This window comes from Parasteatoda tepidariorum, chromosome 4, assembly GCF_982258835.1.
Source record: "Parasteatoda tepidariorum strain Cologne lab strain chromosome 4, Ptep-v5.0, whole genome shotgun sequence".
Lineage (NCBI taxonomy): Eukaryota > Metazoa > Arthropoda > Arachnida > Araneae > Theridiidae > Parasteatoda > Parasteatoda tepidariorum.
The window spans coordinates 120,023,864-120,039,279 of NC_141758.1; the positions used below are offsets into that span (position 1 = coordinate 120,023,864).

At 29.2% G+C, this 15,416-nt stretch overlaps 1 protein-coding gene across 3 annotated transcripts; it reads left to right on the forward strand.

The window, feature by feature from the left end:
• Nucleotides 1-244: 244 nt before the first annotated feature.
• Nucleotides 245-9,717, forward strand: LOC147812657 (DDB1- and CUL4-associated factor 11 homolog). 3 transcript variants are annotated; one of them, XM_087161985.1, is made up of 5 exons: nucleotides 251-457; nucleotides 1,687-1,824; nucleotides 5,756-5,848; nucleotides 8,119-8,225; nucleotides 9,497-9,717. In XM_087161985.1, the coding sequence occupies exons 1-5, from the start codon at nucleotides 451-453 to the stop codon at nucleotides 9,644-9,646; spliced, it is 495 nt and encodes a 164-aa protein (XP_087018111.1). In that variant the 5' UTR covers nucleotides 251-450; the 3' UTR covers nucleotides 9,647-9,717. The 3 variants fall into 3 exon arrangements, with proteins under 3 accessions (XP_087018112.1, XP_087018111.1, XP_087018110.1); XM_087161986.1 differs by lacking the exon at nucleotides 5,756-5,848 and having other exon boundaries at nucleotides 245-457; XM_087161984.1 differs by lacking the exons at nucleotides 8,119-8,225; nucleotides 9,497-9,717 and having other exon boundaries at nucleotides 258-457; nucleotides 5,756-6,800.
• The last annotated feature ends 5,699 nt before the right edge of the window (nucleotides 9,718-15,416 follow it).

Sequence of the window (15,416 nt, forward strand, 5' to 3'; positions counted from 1 at the left end):
TCTGAAAAACTTTCAATACATATTTTCTCTGCCTTTTTTAGTACTTCTCTATACCCGAGTGTTTTGTTTTAACCTTTCCAGCTAGAGGATTTCATTTACCAGGTTATGCTTCAAATCTCTGTCTCCCATTCGTGAATGTTTCTTAAACAGTGAGAATGTCCCTTGAGGATAAACAACGGGTGAGCTAGATGCTTTAGGCATTTTATTTAAAATTTAAGATTAAAGAACTCATGTAACAGAAATAGAAGGTGAGAAACGTCGTAATCAAAACAGTTGGATTACAAATTTGGCAGAAAATTTAATTTTTTGTTTTTTCAATAAGCTTCGAGGAACGAGATTAAATTTTTCTATTTTTATAAGACTATGAAGAATGAACCTAATTTAAGAAATCTATCGTCTCTTGGGAATTCCTTTAAAGAGCATTAAGCAGTATGCTTTTGATGAAGCTATATGCTTGGTTAGTTTTATTTCCACCCACTAAATGTTTGAATTAGACATGGAACTAATTTAATCTTTTAGTAGTATATCATGCTTATTGTATTTTCTACTACAAATCGTATTTTGATATCGTAAATAGCATAGTAATTTTTATAATTAAATACTGTGAAATATATGAATTATAAACCAACTCTTAAATTCCATGTTATAAAGGTTTTATAATTTTGTATAAAACTTTAATAATACAAGTATAGTTATTTAAAAAAAGAAATGTAAAAAAATTAAACATTCTGTTATTATATTAAATTGTAATTTATTTAAATTCAAATATGTTTATGTAGGAATGGATTTCAAAACAATTCTATTTGGCCATTTCATTCAATTTGTTTCAGTTTTATTCTTTTTTTTTTCCAATGTCATGGAAAAAATAAATTTTTTCCAGTAAATATTCCTTACTATTACCAATCCAAAATTTCTTGACCACTTGGAAATTTCTTAGCAGTTGGAGTGTCTGCCTTTCTTTTTTCGCTATCTTATGCCTGTATCTTATTTTGCTTATGTAACTTTCTTGTTCAAGGTGCGTAGCGTTTTTTAGAGTGCTTAAAGGTGCTTATTTTCAATTGTTTTTTAAAAGCCCTTAAAGGTGCTTTTTATATGCGTCGTGTTTTATAAGTGCTTAATTTTTAATTTTCGAAAATGAGATTTTTTTTCTTGACTGTGTTGATTTTTTCTGTGTATTATGCAAAAGCATGGTTTTCACATTGTTCTATTTTCACAATTCATTCAGGAAAATTAATTTTGGCAAAGCGTTGGTCGGTAGAGTATGAAAGCGCCAATCATGTTACATGTTTGATGAAATACATGGGAGTGACTACTGAGCTGGGTTCGGTGATATTCTTGCACTCTCATGTGCAACTCTGCTGCATTTTTCAAGATATTCTCAATTTCAGGCTTCATTTTCCACCCTCTAAAATCATACCAAAAAAATTTTAATCTTTTTATGGTAGCTAATATAATCAGAAAAGAGTTCTTTGCCAGAAACTAGTTGTTTTTATCATGATCTTATAATGTCTTTGAAAATTATTTTGCATTTTGTTAATGTATATAGTGTTTAAAAAGTACTTTAGAGGTGCTTATTTTTAGTCGAAAATTTGGTTATGCATCCTGTTATTTATTCTTATTTTTATTATGAATATGTATTGATTATGTATGTTATTTAAAGAGTAATGTATTTTTTGTTCATTGCAGTGTGCATTGCTTCAGGATCTAGAGTAGCTTTGTTTAACAGGCTTCTCTCCCAGACTGTCAGTACTCGATATCCTCATGTTGAGAACGGTAACTTCCATGCCAGCTCTACTCAATGGGGTGCTTTCACCATTCATATCTGTAAGTCTTATTTTCATTTTACTCTTAATTTCATATAGGAGGAACAAGTCATTTTACCTTTAAAAATGGTTATACTAAATAGTAAAATATTTAGAAGTAGTTATTCTTATTTACACCATTTTTGAATCCAATTATAAAGAGGGTGCTAGAAATTCTTCATGGCAATCTCACTTTCACCTACATAAGTAATTTAAAGTTTATGGAAAAGTGAATTCGGTGCATTTAGTGTCTAGGTAAATCTAGTGTAGTTTTAAAAGCTGAAAAAAATGTTCTTCAAATATCAAAATACATGCAAATTATGGTAGGATCACTTTTTCATTGTCTACTCTTAAGTAATCCTGCCATAATTTGTTTTCATTTTGATATTTTGAAACTTTATGGTTTACGTTAGGTTTACCCAGAGGTGATTGTGCTCCGAAAAAAATCCGGATTTCCAGATTTTTTGCTAACTACAATCCAGAAGTTTCTGGAAATCCAAGGTCTAGAAGTTTCAAGAAATCATCAATCACATTTATGTATAAAAATTCCAATATATTTTGTTTAAAAATAATAGAACTAGAATTTGTTCTTAACATTTCTTTCATTCGTAAATTTTTCTTTTCTGGTAGTGTAATAAATGTGATTTGAGATAAAAGTGAACTTATAGGTAATTATTCATTGAAATTACACTACATATAATTTATTTAGAATTTCATGTTTGAATATTTCAACAATGATTTAAATTTATAAAGATACTTTGTATATATATTTTGAAATGCGTCATTAATGATTTTACTTAATGATTTTAGTTGGGCTCACAATCACCCCTGGTTTACCTTAACAACAAATTTTTTTATGCTTCAAACTACTTACGTAGGAGAAAGAGAATTTTCTATGAAGAATTTGTCCCACAGTTTTGCATCATCAAACCAATAACAAATCTTAATCAAAACTCAAATATCTTTTTCTTTAAAATATTAATATTTTTTTACTAATTTAATAATTGAAACGTAATATTTACTCATTTTTCTCATGTACTGTTGAGGGCTGCATTGAGTTCTTATACAAGCTGATTCATGTCTCTAAAAGTTAAGCTTCATAGACAAGTATAAATATTCATTCTCTAATTTAAAATTTTTTATAATAAAATATTACATTTCATCATATTTAAAATGTAATATTTTATCAAATTTTACTAATTTTTTAAAAAACTTTTTGTTATTAGGTCAACTCTGAGTTTGTATACATACAGGGTGTGTAGCATTTTTAAAAAGTGCTTAAAGGTGCTTTTTTCTTTGGGTGTTTTTAAAAAGTGCTTAATTTTTCCCATTTTCAAAATGAGATTTTTCCTTTACTTTGATTTTCGCTATGAATAATGCAAAAAGACACAGTTCACATTGTTCTATTTAAGGTTTTCATAATTAATTCAACCCAATCTATTTCGGCGTATAAGTCAGTCCGTAGTGTATGAAAACGCCATTCGTTTTACATGATTCAAAATTTCATGATTTTTGATAATTGTCTGAAACAATTCCAATTTTTTTTTTTTTTTTTTTTGACATGGCGGTTAAAACAAGATAAAACCGCCGATTGTCAAAAACTTTCCAACCCTGCCTAATTATGATATTTTTTTAAAGTGTTTAAAAATATTTTTTAAGTGTTTAAGAGGTGCTTATTTTTGTTGAATAATTTGTTATAATCATCATGTTATTATATCAGCCTAGAATTTGGATATATGGTGGTTCTAAATTATCTCTATGCTATGTTTGTTGAATATTTGTTATAATCATCATGTTATTATATCAGCCCAGAATTTGGATATATGGTGGTTCTAAATTATCTCTATGCTTATTTACATCATTATTTTTGATAAAAACAAAAACTTAACAAAAGTATTTTAGGTTTTTAAATAACATCCTATATCATTTTTTTTGTAGCAATCTAGGCACATTAAAACAGAACAAACAATCATTTGTTATAGTTATCATCCTTTGGTATCCAAACATTAAGCACTTACGTCATGTGTAATTAACATTAATATCTGATTTAGTATAGTTCAAGTGCATTTGTGTTAAAACTGTATTGTGGAATTTCAATTCTAAACATCAACTTTGTGATAAGTTTTTTTTTATCTATTATATTTTTATTATCTGTTCTTTACTAATATGTTTTTTGTAGGTTTTCCCTCTCTAGTTAAGTTATTTGGAAAGAAAATCACTGAAATGCTCTTATCAATTCAGTTGTTGTTGTTATTATTATTATTACTTAATTTTCACTTAAAGATAGACTTATATTGCAGGGCTGCCAACTTTCTACACTTTTTGGGAAAATTTCTTATAGTTTTTTCTTGTTTTGATCAGTGACTTTTTGCATAGTAAATTTGACTTATTTTCTACGCCACTGAATCTGAATGATTCAATAGTTCATATGAAAAAACATTTAGTTCCAGTTCTTTTGTTCTTAAAACTTAACCATAAGTAACCAAACATTTTGAAATCTTTAATTTTTAATTGTATGTTCAATTGTTAAATGATAATGTTTTAATTTTTTGTTAATGTCTTTTGATTGTCTACCACTCTATAAAAATATTTCACAAAAAGCTTAGTAGTTGGCAGCCCCATATATTGTTCTAAGATACTAAAGGTCAAATAGAGGGTAAATAAATAGTTAAATGCCCCAGCCAATAGTTAAATGCCCAATGCCCAGCCCAGCCTGTTTTGCCAGTCAGTTACAATGCACATAACTACTTTTTTAAAAGCTAAAACTTATGTGATCTTTTGTCGAAAATGTGGTAAGCTATAACCCTAAAATTAAAGAAAAAGAAAGATAGTTTGAGAAGATTCTCCCAACACAAAATTATGAATGTACAATATTTTATTTTATATTACAGCAGATGTAAAGCTGTTTACTTCTAAAACATGCTATAATTATTACTTTTATGATGGAGATTTTAATTGTTAATATAGTTTAAAATAGGTATTGACATTGTAAATTTATAGTTTTCTCTTTTTATTTGTCCTATATATATATATATATATATATGTGTGTGTGTGTGTGTATGTATATATATAATACCCTCCAACTGTTACGAAATTTCCTTAGTTGCTACGGAAATTGGAGGTAAACTACGGAGCTACGGGTGAATAGTAAAATACTACGGATTAAACGAAAGCGCCTGTCCGATCTATCCGCTTCCGCTGTTGTCGTCTTTCAAGCGTGGTGACGTCACTGATTGCGTATCGCCGAAAATGACCTCATGAGTTGTTAGCCTTGGTCGGGAGAAACCACGTGATTATGAAGGGTTACTCATCGGCGGCTCCATTGTAATCTGCCTGAATGCAGCTGTTCTTTGAGAAGCTGCGTTAGTTTTTGCTTTACACCGTGTGAAGTGAAGTGACTTCAATAAAATTTTTGAAAACAACTTTGAATTTTGCTGCTCCGATATTAAAAGAATGATACGATTTTGTTTGAAATTTTAGATTATTTTTCATCCAGCTTTTATCGCGTTAATTTTTAAGTTGTGTATTTATTATTAAATTTTATTGTGATGGATCGTTATTTGAAAAGATCTATTCAGGACCGGGAAGTTTCTAATGACGATGGAGAAGAAGAGGAAGAATAATCAAAAGTTTAGAGAGGAATATACTAAAAAGTTTCCTTGTTTAGTATCGGAAAAAGAAGGCTTTGCGAAATGCACTATTTGTAGTTCGGAATTCTCTATTGTCCACGGGGGACTGGATGATTGTTGCCGACACGTGATCGGTCCTAAACTTTGTGCTACTGCAAAAGCACAGGTGCATCAGCAACCTATTAACAATTTTTATTCTTCAAAATTAGAAGAAAATGGTGTGATTAAAGGTGAAGTATTGTTCGTACGGTTTTTAATTGAGCACAATATTTCTCTATCTGCTTCTGATCATTCTGGCGCCTTATTTAAAAAATTTTTTCCCAGATTCCGACATTGCAAAAAAGTATGGGTGTGGACATACCAAGACCCAGGCAATAACTGTTTCCACTGCTGAGGGGATAAGAGAGAGTACTCTAAGTAAGCTCAGAACATCATTATTTTCTCTTTCCACTGACGGAAGCAATGACATATTAGATAAAAAGCTATATCCTTTAATTTTTAATTATTATGATGAAGAAAAAGGACAAATCGTATCATCACTGGTTTCTTTATCTGAATCAACTAACAACACTGGTGAGGGAATTTTTCAACTTCTTGATGGAGAGTTTAAAAAATATCTACTGAAGTGGGAGAGTTGCATAGCATTCAGTTCTGATAATGCTAACACAATGGCTGGATGTAATAAAGGTGTTTTGAGCTATATAAAACAGAAGCAACCAAATATAAAATTCATTGGATGCCCTTGTCATTTGGTTCATCTAGCAGCTCAAAAAGCTACAGCATCATTGCCCGTTGATGTGGAGAATTTGGTGATAAAAGTTTCTTACTACCTTGAAAAGAGTAGTAAAATAAAGTATGAATTTAAGAACTGTCAGATAGAATGTCATGTGAAACTTCACAAGATTTTAAAACATGTTTCAACTCGGTGGTTAAGTTTAGAAAATTCTCTAAAGAGACTAGTTGAGCAGTGGGACCCATTGCTAATTTTTTTTATTTTTATTAGGAAGAAACTCATTTATATAATCCATTTTTCTTTCAAAAAATTGGTATTTAAATTGTTTTCTTGATTTAATTGCTTTAAAATTTGGTGTAAAAAATATTTAGTAAGAAACATCTTAGAATCTGACCTTCCTAAATAAAATAAGTAAAAATTTTTTTGGTAACAATTGAATGAATGTAGAGAAAAAGTTGTGGAGAGTTCACTTTTTGCATTTTACTGAGATGTTATATTATTTTTCTTTGAAATTTGTATAAATGTACAATAAACTTTCATTTGCAATTTAATAATTTTATATCCTTAGAAAAGTGTACCTTCCTGTATGTGAATTAAAATTGTACTATCTAAATAACATGATTTTTTAAAAGTCAATGGCATTTTAATTTTTTAAAAAATTTCTCAATGTGAAATAACGTTTTACGCTTGTTTCAAAATCTATTTTCTTATATTTATCAACTGCTTTTTGAAATTATAAGTGAATAAAATTAAGTATCAATATGAGCATAGCAAATATTGCGGAATGCCGTAAATGTGTTTTGTGCGAGTGCTACTGATGGCTAGGTAGGCAAAGTTGGAAGGTATGTATATATATATATATTTATATATATATATATGATTGTGTGTGTGTTCGTGCATAATTTTTTTATAGGTAGCGTAGTGAATAGTTTTTTGGAACTATGGTTTGGATTATTTGTTGTTTATAGAATTTAAAACAATAAAATGAGGAAATTGTGACACACTGCACTAATTCTGATGTTTGTAAAACACTATAAATAGTCAACATGTGACATTCGGAATGTAGCTTTTTACCCTGAATTGTATAAAACCACCAAAGAAGTTTTCCCACGCTTTTTTAGTTGTCAGCAAAAAACTGGAATCCATCCCCAGTGGTATTTCTATTATCCCGAACTGCGGTGGTGTAAAAATATAGCAAATGGTGTTTAGAATAACAAAGGGAGAATAAAACTCTTGGGAACAATCATCACTTGATTTGTTCTAGGGATTAGTGGTTCCCTTTCTTGAATTTATCCCCCAGTCTCAGAAAGACCCCACCAGAGGAACTCTTATTTTTGCGCCCACATGAAAAGGTTAGCACTGATTGTGTTTAACTACTAAATCTTTTTACTATTTTTTTATCATAGCACTTATTTTAAACTATTTCTATATCAAGAGTAATTTCTAGTTACAGTTATAGTGATAGGAACATTTAAAAATAATTTTTAAGATAGTGTTGCAATGTTTTGCTGTTATAAATGAATGTATAATTAAATCTGTAAGGCATCGCTGTCTGCAATATGTATTGAATCTGCAATTTAGTATAATTTTTAAAATTTTTGTTTTATAAAGTCTTTTTCTACATAGCAATGTCTTTGTCTTTTATATTTTGATGATATAGATTTCTAAATTTAATAGTTTATTTAATTTGTAGCATAAATATTTTAAAAAAACAAAATTAAAAGTAAATATTAAATTAAATAATATAAATAAATGAATAGTATTATATTCTTAAAATAATCTTAAATTATTATTAAAATTAAAATAAATTTGATTGTTATGAATTCTGAAAAAGCTAATTTATTTGGTTTTGACTAGCATATAAACGTGCATGCACAGTGTCTTAATTATTAGAAGTTTTTTATGTTTTGTTTTATGTGCTTTGTATACTGCATCATAAATTTTTGATTTACAGTTTATGATATTTTGACGGTATTAATCAAGGCAATACTTAGGGGTCACAAAGGTTGTGTACGAGGTGTGGCATGGCATCCTTACAGAAATGAAATAATGAGTAGTTCAGTGAGTATTCTCTGTTTGTTTCTCACATCATATGTATAGTTTGTCTATGGTAAGAACTCCCCCTGCCGCAAAGTCTGAGGCCGTCTGTTGCTCTGGAAACAAGAACAGCGCATTTCAGGGAGTGTAGCTTCTCTTTACTCTAGGGCTAACACAGTTGACCGGGGGAAAAAAAGATTCCCTTTCTCTCGCCGACCTGGGCCAAAACCTGTCCTAAACAATGATCCCACACCCCTACTTGAAATAATTATACCTCGTTACCATAGTCACCACCACAGGTCCAGGCGAATGGCTAGGGGAGTTCTTATTTTAGACAAATTATAGTAGGTTGTGCTGTAACTCTTTCATTGGACTTTGTTATTGAAAAGCTGAAGAATGATTCAGTGGTTTCTTTTCTATGTTCATCAGAAATTTATTCCAAGATTAATATTACTTGCGATTGAATGTTTGCAAAGATAGTTTGTTTATGTAATTAAATGTCTGATTACTTTAAACTAGCTTGATAGCTTTGTAGATTTTATTTTCAAAGTTAACATATGTATTTTTAAATAAAAATAATTTTCAAAATACAAAAGTAATTGAAGTATTATTATAGACACATTTGTTTATGTTTTTATAATATTAAAAATGTGAAATAAAATCTCATAGTTGCCCATTTTTTCTGGAATTGTTAATTCATTTATCAATCTACTAAAGTTAAAATAATGCATTAAAAAATTAAGTTTCTTTCTTTTTTTTCTTTTTTCTTAAAAAATATAGTTGCAGGGTTGCCTCTCCACAGGGAGAATAGGGAAAAACTGGAAAATACGGGGAATTTAAAAATCACCTAAAATAACCGGGAAAATGCTGGCAATTTTAAGATTTTCATTACAAACTGGAAAAATACAATGAATTTTGTTTCTTATTTTCGTCTCTTAAAAAATGGTGACCACTCAAAACGCAATCTATGGGATATTTAAGGATCATATTTCAGCTATACTAAACTATTTCATTTATTATTTGTTTTAATTATGTTCAGCTGTGTACCTTTTTCTCTAAGTTTTTCCAGCAATTAAAATTACTCTAGTTAGCCCAATATAGCTCACTGATTATGTGTTTCCTCTCAATATATTGTGTATAATATTTACAGGGAATTTTTTTCCAGATTAGAGTGAAAAACCTTGGGTTTTTGCAATCCTAAAATTTGTTTAATGTTAACTATTAAAATTTGTTTATATTGAGGAACCAAGAAAATTTATTTCAGTGAAAGAATAAAATAAAATGGTCTTTTGCAGTGGGATGGAACAGTTGTGAAATGGACTTTTAATAAGACAGACTCTGAAGATATAATGCCTGGCCAAAGCAGTGAAGTGGATGGTTTGAGGAGATCTCAGCAGATAAGAGAAGGGAAACCAGGCTTTTCTCTCCTATTGTATTGTAATTAATAAAAATATATTTTTTTAAAGAAGGTGTTATGTATAAATAAAAGTCAATAAAATTTGCTTTTATCTGTGAATTTTTATTAGAGTATTAATATTGCTACATTATAACTTAACACCTATACTGTTGTGCAATTGAAAGTACAATGCAAGTGCTTCACATTAAATAAAAAAAACTTGAAGACTATTTCCTTTTTCTTAGCAATGCTAGTAATACTAAAAAATAATTTTGAAAAATTAATAAAGAAAACTGAGTTTTGAAAAAAAAATTTTTTTTTTTTTGCTCTATGCAAACTTTATAGTTGTTCTGATGTTCCTGATGGAAAAAAAAGTTTTTTTTTTTTTTTTTATTCATCTTGATTTTTAGCTTTTTGCCCTGATTATTCCTAGTTTCTGTGCATGTTCTTTTTCTAGAAATACAAATACGGTTTTTTAAAAAAATAGGTTTTAAAAACATTCACAAGATTTTGATTTTTGATCTAAATTTTTTTAATATTTTTTATTAATAGTTCTGGTTGAGAACGCAAAATTTGATAGTTCTAGTTTAAAGACCATCTACTATATAAATGGTTCAGGCGCATAGGAACTTAAAGTACATATTACTTACAGTACGGTATAGAACTAAACTTGTTTCAACCTTTTTTGTGAATACAGTCATTTCATAAGAAAGATACTTAGTTAACAGTTTTACATTATCTGGAATGCATTTATTTATTATTTTTAGCAAGTGCAGTGACAAATCTTGCAGAGTGGAGTTATGTAGTTTCACAATTCTTGATTCATTTCTTAAATGTGATTTTAAAAACTGTTCAGTTCCAATCTATGATCAGATTTCGTAATTGTTCTGATATTCCTAACTTTCTGGGTGAAAAATATTTTGTTCTTATTTGTCATGATTTTTAGTTTTTGTTCCCTGATTTTAGCATGCGTTCTGAACATCTGATTTTCTAAGAATATGGATGAAAAATTTGATTTGAAGAATCAAAACATTTGCATTTTCTATCCAACACCTTTTTATTTTAATTAATAATAATTGTAGAAATCACAAAATTTGATTCCGAAAATTTAACATGTACTTAGACTTTAAATTAAATGAGTAGTTAAATTCACACTGATATAACTTGATTTTAAAAATAAAAAAAAAATTATTTTTTGAAGCAAATGAACTTTTATAAAGAGCGCAGTTGGTTATGGCGTCACTCACACCCAGGGACACCCCAGGACTCACACCACTGGTTGAAGAGCTGGAAGTAGTGAGTTTGATCCTGCCAACCGGCATGTTTACGCAGTAAGGTGCACATTATGTTTATTATGGCTAAAAGTCCTCTCGGTGGTTGTAGTGTGGAAGTTTGAAGAGAGGGGCTCATGTCTACTGTCCACGTCGTCTGCCTAGGGTCAAAATTACTTGGCATTCCTGCCATGGACGTTAAAGGATAAAACCTTAAAAATGGAACTAGATGGTTGGGTGGTGTGTGAAGTTTTTTAATCTAGTAATAACGTAGAACTTTAGTTTCTGGGGATTATTTCTTTAGTAAAAATATTAATTCTCCTACACTTAAATTACATTATAAAGTTTTTTAAATTTTTATTTTGCATTTAGTTTCGTTCTATACAAATAATTATTTGATTTTTTATAACATTCAGAAATTTGTAAATTTTTCTCTTGCTTGTAACATAATTTACCAAAAATCCAATTTTTATAATTTGACTGCAATAGCTTTTAAAGGGATATTATAACCCTCTAACAGACATCAAATAAAAAAAAATTATTTTAAAAACGAAATATTTATTCAAAACCAAACGTTCTATTTTTAGAACATTGGCGTTTTAAGAATTATGTCCTCTACATTTCATTCAATTGGTATTGTAACCATATATGACAGTACTTTTACTTTCGTTACTTGTACCGCCGGTACAAGTAAAAAGTACGTACTTTTACTTGTACTTCGTTACTTTTTAAATTTGGTACTTTTACTTGTACTTTCGTTACTTTTTTAGGGAAAAAATACAAGTATTTATAACGGAAATGTCGAATGAAATCGTTACTTTTTTCTAAAACTCCTCGGTAAGCTTTCTAAAAAGAAAGAAGTTTTAAATTTTTTGGGGTGTTAAATTGGAAAGAATTGTCCAAGCTGAACACCCTGCTATAATTAATTACGTAACAGAAAAAAACCCCAGGGATTTTAAATTTTCTAAAGCTGAAAACATGCCAATCACCAGCGACAGAAGAATTTATAGCATACATGAGCTTAAATGTCGAAACGGAAAGCATATCAAATTTGAATCGATATCCAATCGTAAAAAAATTATATGTGAAATATAATACTGCGGTACCTTCTAGTGCTCCCGTGGAGCGCTTATTCAGCTTGGCTATAAGCACGTTCTGAGAAATTCTCGCAGCAGACTCAGTGACACCACTTTCGAAATGCAATTATTTTGCAAAATGAATAAAAATATTAATTAGCAAGTTATTTTCATTCATTTTGAGTTTTAAGCTTTTATTTAATACATTTTAAATAAAAAATGTTGGATTTTGTTATTACGTTTTTCAATTTTCTTTTTGAACTCACTAATAATACATTTTTGTCTCAATACATTGTTTACTAAATACAACGCCCAGTCAAATCTCTAAGAACTTCAGAACAATTTGTGCTATTGAAAACTATTATAGTTACTATTTTAACTCTTGAAAACTCGAAGGTATTAATTTAGCCGCTGATACTAAAATTCATTTACAAATTTTAATTATTCCGTTAGGCAGAAATGTTTGGAAAATGATTCTCGCATGACTTCAGCATCAGCCATTGTTACAAATAAAACTGTAGACTGTTCTGTTTCAACTTATACTGCGCATTCAATTATTTTTTACTAGCTCAAAGATCACAAAGCTATCTGAAATCCCATATTTGTTTTGTTTATGTTTGTGCTTTTAAAATGCGTTTCTATAGAGTGAAACAATTTTAAATCAATGGTAATTTTAATAAATAAAAATAATGAACTGAAAATTAAAAGCAATTGATAAAATTTCTTTTTCGTGCAAATCCATAAAAAATTTGATTTAAAAATTATATTTGATTTTAAAATTACATTGTACGATTATATTATAATATTCTTCCGGATTTAAAAATAAATTAATGCCCGTAATTAATAATGTCCATTAAAAATAATTAAATAAATAACAACAATTTTGCAAAAACATTAAAGAACATAAGAATATTATTCAAAAAAAGTTTAGGTTACTTTGAATTTCCTAGAAATGTACTTTTAAATCGTTACTTTTTTTGCTTAGTACTTGTACTTTTACTTATACTTTTTACTCGTTACTTTTTTTAAAAATGCTTGTACTTTTACTCGTTTCTGTTTTAAAGTAACGTTGCCATATATGATTGTGACTCAAGATAAATAATGATGTTCGAATAGAAATAGAGTTGTGCTGAGGTTCATTTTCTTCTGACCATGAATGTTAGGAATGAATTAGCAGGCGGCTCATAAAACTCATTTATACTCAGTATTTATTTATTGAAAAATAAATACTCTCTGATAAACTGGACAATATTTGCTTGGCAATGATGAAATGGACATTAAAAAAGGGTTTTCCAATTATTCTTATGTTATTTCTGAGTTGTTACTGAATGAGTATAAAAGAAAATAGTGTTTTATTGGTTTCATTTGCTTATTACCATCTCTAGGAGACGCATAAAAGAAGCAATAGAAACTCATTTGAAGCTCAGTTAGAACCTGAGAAATCAGGAGACTTAATTGATGAGGAAATTACAGATGGAAATAATTAAGAACAATGGTTCCACTGAGCTCTAGAGTACTGCGGTTAACAGTTACTTTTCTTAATCAGTAATTGTTTTGGAATTTTTAATTATATTTAAATCTAATCTATTTTATATATTGGTCGTCTTTATGAAATCAATAAAAGTAAAATGCTAATGCAAAAGAGATCTTTTTTAAAGATATATTCAAGTAATATAATAACAATATATATTAAATTAATTATGAAAAGGATTTATAAGAAAATTACCTTTAATATTTCTCATTCAGCTTGACTTGAAAAGCTAGCTTTTCAAGTCAAAATAAATTAACTAAATTCGCTAATAAAATTAATATGTTTCCTAACCCTAATAACGTTTAGTTTTCTTTTCAAAGAAAACAGTAATTCTACTGATTTTATTCGTTTTGAGTTTATGTCTACACGTCGAAAGCATATTCATTACTGGACTAGACAAATGTCCAGGACTGCGATATAACTGAGTCCGAAAAATCCCCTGTGATCCCAAAAAATATAAAAAAATCATTAAAGTGTCCGTTAGATGACCGCCTCACATGCAGTATTTAATATTAATTAGAAAGCAAAGCAGAATATTGTCTATAATTGAAATTGACAATAGTGTACTTAAAAAGAATACCAAAAAGAATATTCCTAACACTTCTCATATCATATTTGCGTCACTATCGATTTTAGTGACACCTGTGCTAATAATCTAGGGTGACAAGGACAAAAAAATGTTTTGTTAACGATGTTTAATAAATATTTTTCATCATATGAATATATTTTTTTAAATTTTGACATATGTGCAATAACCTAAATTTAATACATACCAAAGGCCTCTTACGAGCCAAAAAAATATAAAAAAATCCTTAAAGTGTCCACCAAATGATCCCCACCAAATGATTCGCCGAAGTCGAGCATCACTGGCTACGGTCAGTGCGCGGGTGGGTGACCACTTGGAACAGCCTGCGTAGGGACCGAGGGTGTGCTGTATTGGTCCTCGTTAAACTGTTCTACCGCAAAGTGCTCGATTTCGCTTGCAGGTCGTCGGGTTACCGAAGCGGGGGTGCCATCCCCTCTGCAGAGGATCAAAATTGTGATGGCATGTCTTTGGATCATCCTCAACTACAACAACATTTCATATTCGCGTCAGTATCGATTTTAGAAACACCTGTGCTAATAATCTAGGGTGTTGTTGTTAATTTACGTCGCACTAGAGCTGCACAATGGGCTATTGGCGACGGTCTGGGAAACATCCCGGAGGATGATCCGAAGACATGAAATCAGCCAAAAGGTTTCCAAATACGGGGCAGGTCCCAGTAGTTCAGTCCATCCTTGGAAATGACCCCCTTGAACCATAAATCGTACGACACGAAAAATCGGTCATTAGATTACGGAGTGTTTTTGTTCATTGTAAAATGTGCATTTAAACGAAATTAAGCTTAAAGTAAAGATAATGGTTGAAAACCTCGAATAGGGTAAAAATTAGCTGCCATATAAAGTTTAATTCATTTACTTATAAAATAATAAACTTTTTTACTCTTTTAAAGTCACGACACAATGATCGCCTGCTAAATTTTACTTATATTTCTGGATTTCTGATCTAAAAAGGTGGATAACTATTTTTTTTTGTTTTATTCAATATATATTTATTATTTTTTAATGTAATTTTTTTTTATAAAATTCAAATATTAAAAACAAAAAACAATTGGCTGTTTTTTTATTTTTGAATTACTTGAGAAAACTTATGTGTAACTTAGAAATCTAATTTTTTTAATGTTGAATGAACATTTTTTTAATGTTTACTGAATTTCTTCTATTTTGTAACCAATATTTTAAGTTTTTATTAAATTTAATCTTAATGATATTACGTTATAATTCTTGTTGAAAAAAAAAAGATTAATAGGGATAAATTGAAAAGAGATATTTACCAGTGAAAAAGAAGATTACGCCATTTAAAATATGAACTTTGATGGTAATACGCATTATTTGTTTTCA